General features: G+C 41.5%; 1 protein-coding gene across 2 annotated transcripts in view; it reads left to right on the forward strand.

Annotated features, from left to right (window-relative positions):
• ZZEF1 (zinc finger ZZ-type and EF-hand domain containing 1) overlaps positions 1-6,000 on the forward strand; it is a 112,619-nt gene that overhangs the window by 77,445 nt on the left and 29,174 nt on the right. For both annotated transcript variants that reach the window (XM_046674520.1, XM_046674521.1), the window contains exon 39: positions 919-1,058. In XM_046674520.1, the coding sequence (XP_046530476.1) occupies positions 919-1,058 (140 nt within the window). The remainder of the gene's footprint in view (positions 1-918; positions 1,059-6,000) is intronic.

Genomic DNA, 6,000 nt, shown 5'->3' on the forward strand with positions numbered 1-6,000 from the left:
TATGGCAGCCCAGGAAGGCAGGAGCTTTCCCATGTGCCCACTCTGTGATGGAGACAAGAGTGAACACCTGGCATCCTGCCCTGTCGGTGGGGCCAGCTCTTGGAAGGGGTTGATGGTCATCTCTGCAGTGCGTATAATTCTGCATTCCAGAAAACAGTGATGCTCCACGTCAGTCCAGGTCATCAAAATCCACTCTAGGTTCATTCCCTTGAGGATTAGCATCCTGGTTCACATGCAGTTTATTAATTCATCAAATTTTTTACTGGGTACCTGCTATGCTCCAGGAGCATTTCTAGGTGCTTGAGATAGCTCACTGAAAAAAGCAAAAATCTAGAAGGAAAGACAGACAAACACAATAAATATCAGTGATACAGTCTATTAAAAGGTGGTTAAATGCTCTGAGCACAGAAGGGCAGGGTTGGGAATGGGAAGTGCAGAGGGGTTGGGAGCGATGGGAGGGAAGGCTCCACATTTAAATGGAATGATCAGGGGCCGGCCCTGTGGCCGAGTGGTTAGGTTCATGTGCTCCGCTTCAGTGGCCCAGAGTTTCACTGGTTCAGATCCCAGGCACGGACATGGCACCGCTCATCAGGCCACACTGAGGCCACGTCCCACATAGCACAACCAGAAGGACCTACAACTGGAATAAACAGCTATATACTGGAGGTCTTTGGGGAGAAGAAGAGAAAAAAGATTGGGAACAGATGTTAGCTCAGGGCCAATCTTAAAAAAAATTAAAAAATAAAAATAAATGGAGTGATGAGCATAGGCCTCCTTGAGCAAGACGAGTCCAGCAGTAGATTTTTAAAGTCCCAGCTTTATTCTAGTAGTGGCGCAGGGACAGTGCATGGTTTACTTACCTCTTTGGACATATATAGACCCTGGCAAAATCTGAAAGTTTGGTGTTTTACAACTCAGATGCTGAAAATTCAGAGGCATCATCTGAGAAGCCCGTTGAGGAAAAGGCGGTTACTCCAAGCCCTGAGCAGGTGTTTGCTGAATGTTCACAGAAGAGGATTTTGGGATTGCTTGCAGCCATGTTACCTCCCTTAAAGTCGGTAAGAGACAAATGGCATTTCTATCTTTTCATAATGAAAATATTTAAGCTTACAGAAAACTTGAAAGAAAAGAACAATGAACAATTATCTTTACCTCGATTCACCAGTTAATATTTTGGTTTATCTGTCTCTTTACATATGTATATCTATTTTTTTGCAGAACTTTTGAAAATAAATTGAAACCATCTCATTTACACTTCAGCCTCAATATTTCAGCATTTGTCTCCTAAAACGTGTTCTCCTATATAACTACAGTGTCATCATCACACTTAAAATTTTTAATTTTGATGGAATGCTTTTATCTTCTATATAGCCTACATACAAATTTCCCTAATTTATCCCCCAAATGTCCTTTTCAGCTTCTGTTTTTAAAATCAGGATCCACTTAAGAATTGCATTGCATTTAGATGTCATACTGTTTTAGTCTCCTTTAATCTACTTTCCTTGCCTTTTTTTTTCTTTTTAACTTTCATAACATTGACATTTTTAAAGACCCTAGACAGTTTGGCTATGTCTTCTTTATTCTTTTTTATAATTTCCTGCACTGTTCTTGCATGCTTATTTTTCCATATAAACTTGAGAATCGTTTTTATCAAGTTAAAGAGATGTTGTCAGTATTTTCACTGGGCTGGTGTTGAATTTATATATTAATTTAGAAGTAGCCGACATCTTTCTGATAGTCTCCTGTTTTTTTCAGTAAACAGAGAGCAATCAGAAAGTAATCAAAGACAGCTGCTGAAACAGGACTTCCCAACTTGGCAGGGCTGTGGGGAAGGAGAAGTGTCCCCAGAACCCAGCATTTGGTCCTCAGGTCTCTGGATCCAAGGACTTTTTTTAGCAGTTTGACCACAGATGCATAGTCTCAGGGGAATCACCTCTTGCATAGGACTCTGGACTGATTTATAAATCAGTCACAACTCGCAGAGGTTTGTGTCTGGCAGGAAAATGAATATGTATTCCCTTTTGGTGTGTAAATCCATCCTGAAGACCACATTGTAGTTCAGGAGGTTGTCTGATGCGTGTGGAACTGGAACTAGGAGAATAGGATATTGCGAAGATGCGTTTCCATGAAGCTGGATGAATTGGCCTCACGCAGCAACAGGTCTGTCTGGGTAGCTGTTATTGTGCCTCTGAAATCAGCACCCACGGGCTTGCACAGAGCAGTCACCATTTGGCCTTTGCCTTCCCTCCCCAACACTAATCTTTTCCACATCTTACTGGGCAGCACATTGAGAAACCATCTCTTAAGTTGGGGCCCTTTTGCAGTTGGCTACTCTCATCTTTTTTGTGTTGATTTTACCAGTTTCACTGTAAGAGTGACCTTTTCCTAACTTGGTCTCACTGTGTTGTAAGCATTTGTGTTGTAGTCAGCTTACTTCTTATGAGATGAGCTAATTAATTGCTTTGTGCCAGTCAACCGTGGTTCTCCCCATGCCCCACCCCAGCCCAGCTCCAGTACACATTTTTTCCTGCCCCCTTCCCAAGTTCTTTTCCTTTTTTTTTTAATGGTTTACTAAGTCTGATCATAGTTGTGGTTGTAGTTAAATTTTGTCCACTTATTTCAATCTGTATTTCTCTGTCAACTAACAATTTAACCTTTGCTTTTTCTTCCAAACAAGATGAGACCTTTCTCACACTTCTTTTTCCCTCAGCGTATCCCAAGTGTTCAAATTATCTGTAATTTCAGCTCCAGATGGTTTGGTTGGCTGGTTGGTTTAGCATTTTTTTATTGTGTTTAGATTTTACCTCTCTTAAAATTACTTTCTTTAGAATGTCAGAACCACGTTGTAATTAATTGTTGATGGCTACTGTTTTGATTGCACTTTATTGTCTGTTGATTACTGTTTTCCTCTTGAATTGCTTATTCTAATTCATTTTTTGTTGTGCTAGAATACTTCCTCAGATATTAAGAAAGGCTGCATGTCTGTCTTTTCCTTTCACCCATGGAGATATTTTGGGAGCACAATTATAGTAACACAGTCTTTTTCCTTCAGAACTCTGTAAATGTTGCTTAATGAGCTTCTGCAACCTAGAGTTACTGATAAAAAGTCCAGTATTGGGCCGGCCCCGTGGTGTAGTGGTTAAGTTCACGTGCTCTGCTTCAGCAGCTCGGGGTTCACAGGTTCAGATCCTGGGCATGGACCTAGTGCTGTTCCTCAAGCCATGCTGTGATGGCGTCCCACATAAAATAGAGGAAAATTGGCACAGGTGTCAGCTCAGCAACAATCTTCCTCAAGCAAAAGGAGGAAGATTGGTAACAGATGTTAGCTCAGGGCCAATCTTTCTCACAAAAATAAATCAAAGAGAGAAAAGAAAAAGTCCAATGTTAAGAATGATTTTTTTAATCTAAAAGTTTTCCCTTTATCCTTAGAATTCAGACATTCATCAGACCATGTCAAAATAGAATTCCCCTTCTGTGTTCCTTCCCTGCATCCTGTTTGCTTTTTTGATAAAAACTCAATTTTTACTTGAGCTGAGGCATTGCTCTTCTCTTGTTTGTTTGCTTCTTCCCACCCCATTCTCATTTTCTGGAGTGCATAGTGACTCTCCTAGATATACCTTCCGTCTTCTCTTCAGTTTGGTCATACTTTTCATCTTTGTCTTTTGTTCGGAGAGAATTCCTTAAGTAGTTTTTTGAATCACCTCTTTGATTTTTAGCAGTGTCTCTTCTGTTCTTGCTCTCTCTATTGAGGTTTGACCCCTGACAATCTTTTCTTTTTTAACACTCTTTGGAAGGCAAGTAATTAGATTTATTTTAGTGTAAGAAGTACCTAGATTGACTTGTATCTGGAATATATAAACAACTCTGACAACCCAATAATAAAAAGACCTCTATCACCATAGATTAGTTTTGCCTGTTTTAAACTTTTTATAGATGGAGTAGGTCACTGTGTACTCCTTTTGTGTCTAGCTGCTTTCACTCAACATTGTGTTTGTGAGATGCATCATGTTGCTGTGAATAGTTTTGCTTATTCATTCTCATTGTTATCTAGAATTCTATTGTGTGAATATAGCCTAATTTTAAAATTCATTTTACGATTATTGGGCCTTTGGGAAATTTCCAGTTTGGAGCTATTCCACGTCGTAGTAGTGCCATGATCATGCTTGTACCTGTTTTCAAGTAAACACATGAATGAAGCCAAGCTTGGCCTGCCAAACAATTTTTCCACGAAAATTATACCAATTTACATTCCCAGAGTGCTCCAAAAATGTTTTATAGCAAGAGGATTGGAATTAATATGAAGCGTTTTGTTATCATGTCTCTTTACTCTCCTCCAGTCTTAAGCAGTTTATCAGCACTTTCTTAACTTTCATGACCTTGACACTTTTGAAGGTTACAGGCCAGCTGTTTTGTGGAATGTCCTCTTTGGGTTTGGTGGGTGTATCCTCAGGAGTAGATTCAGGTTTTGTATCTTTTGCAGGAGTGTCACAGATTCACATTGCAGCCTATCAGGTGGAACCCAATTTTGATTTGTTTCATTACTGATCATGTTCACTTTGATCACTTGATTAAGTGGTGTCAGCTAGCCTTCTCCACTGTAAAGTTGATCTTTCCCCTTTGTTATTAGTAATTATTTAGTGGGGAGAGTCTTTGAAGCTATGCAAATTTTCATCAAACTGGCAATTTATTCATTTAGTTATATCATTATGGGTACACGACTTCCTGTTTAATTCATCATTTATAGCCCATTATTCTTATTTTGATGCTTAAGTTGACCTGGATTTGGCCAATGGGAGCCCATTCAGGCTGTCTTCTGTGTCCTTTTGACATACTCCCATAGTTTTTTTGAACATTTCCTCTTTTCTGACACAAAATATTTCATGCTCTCCTCACATTCTCCCTTCCCTAGGCCTGGAGTCAGTCATTTCTCTAAGCTGAACTTGTTCCTTTTAGTAGAAACTGAGGTTTGGGCACTAGATAGGCTCATTACTAACAGGGTGTCACCCCAACCAGGCGCTCTCAGTGGACAGAGCTAGGGTGTGTGTGTGTATGTGTGTCTGTCTGTGTGTGCACGCTTCATCTTCCTATTTATTTGAATATTTAGAACAGTGGTTCTCAAACTGGAGGCTCTCTCCCCTCCCCTCAGGGGGACATTTGGCAATGTCTGGAGACATTTTTAGTTGTCACAGTTGGGGGTATACTACTGGCATCTAGTGTGTATAAGCCAAGGATGCCATTAAACATCTTAAATGCTCAGGTACCGCCCCCATGTGACTCCCCCCCGCCCCACAACACACACACAAGAATTATCAGAACCAAATGTCAGTAGTGCTGAGGTTGAGAAACCCTGATTTAAAAAGAGTGAAAAAGTGAGTGAATCATGAGTTCATACCAATCCCTCCAATTCCCATCTAGAACCACAGGCTTATTCTAGTTTTCTCCTTTTTTATATTTATAACTCCTGTCTTTAACAGTGAGAAACCTGGATCCCATTATCCTTAATATACTTATTTGATCAATCTTGCATTTCTGCCGCCATTCTTTTTCTTCTGTGGGTGACCTCCTCTCCCTGCTTGGACTCTTGACACTGTTTGCTGGGCCTTCCCCAACTTGGATGCCTCCTCACTACACTTGTGTGTTTCTTCCTGTATCAGGTCGCCCCCTTGCCTTGAGTCACCCTCACCCACTGCAGGCTGCTACTCTGTGGCAGCAATCTCCTTGTGCTACTAGAACTCTGTGTGATTCCCTGTGCCAGGCTGAACTCCCTACCTGGACGCCCTCACCTCACCGCCTCGGCTCCAACACCCCACATCAGGCTGCCCTTCCATATAGATGCCCTCCTCACCCCTCTGAGAGCTCAAGCTTGAGTCCCATGGCTGACCATTCCCCTGCATGGATGCCTTCCTTGCCCCACTCATGCTGACACCCCTGCCAGGCCACCCGTCCATGGAAACACTTCTCATCCTGCTCGGGTTCCCACACCCCACACAGGACCAGCCC

Source organism: Equus quagga, chromosome 11 (genome assembly GCF_021613505.1).
Source record: "Equus quagga isolate Etosha38 chromosome 11, UCLA_HA_Equagga_1.0, whole genome shotgun sequence".
In the NCBI taxonomy this organism is placed as follows: domain Eukaryota; kingdom Metazoa; phylum Chordata; class Mammalia; order Perissodactyla; family Equidae; genus Equus; species Equus quagga.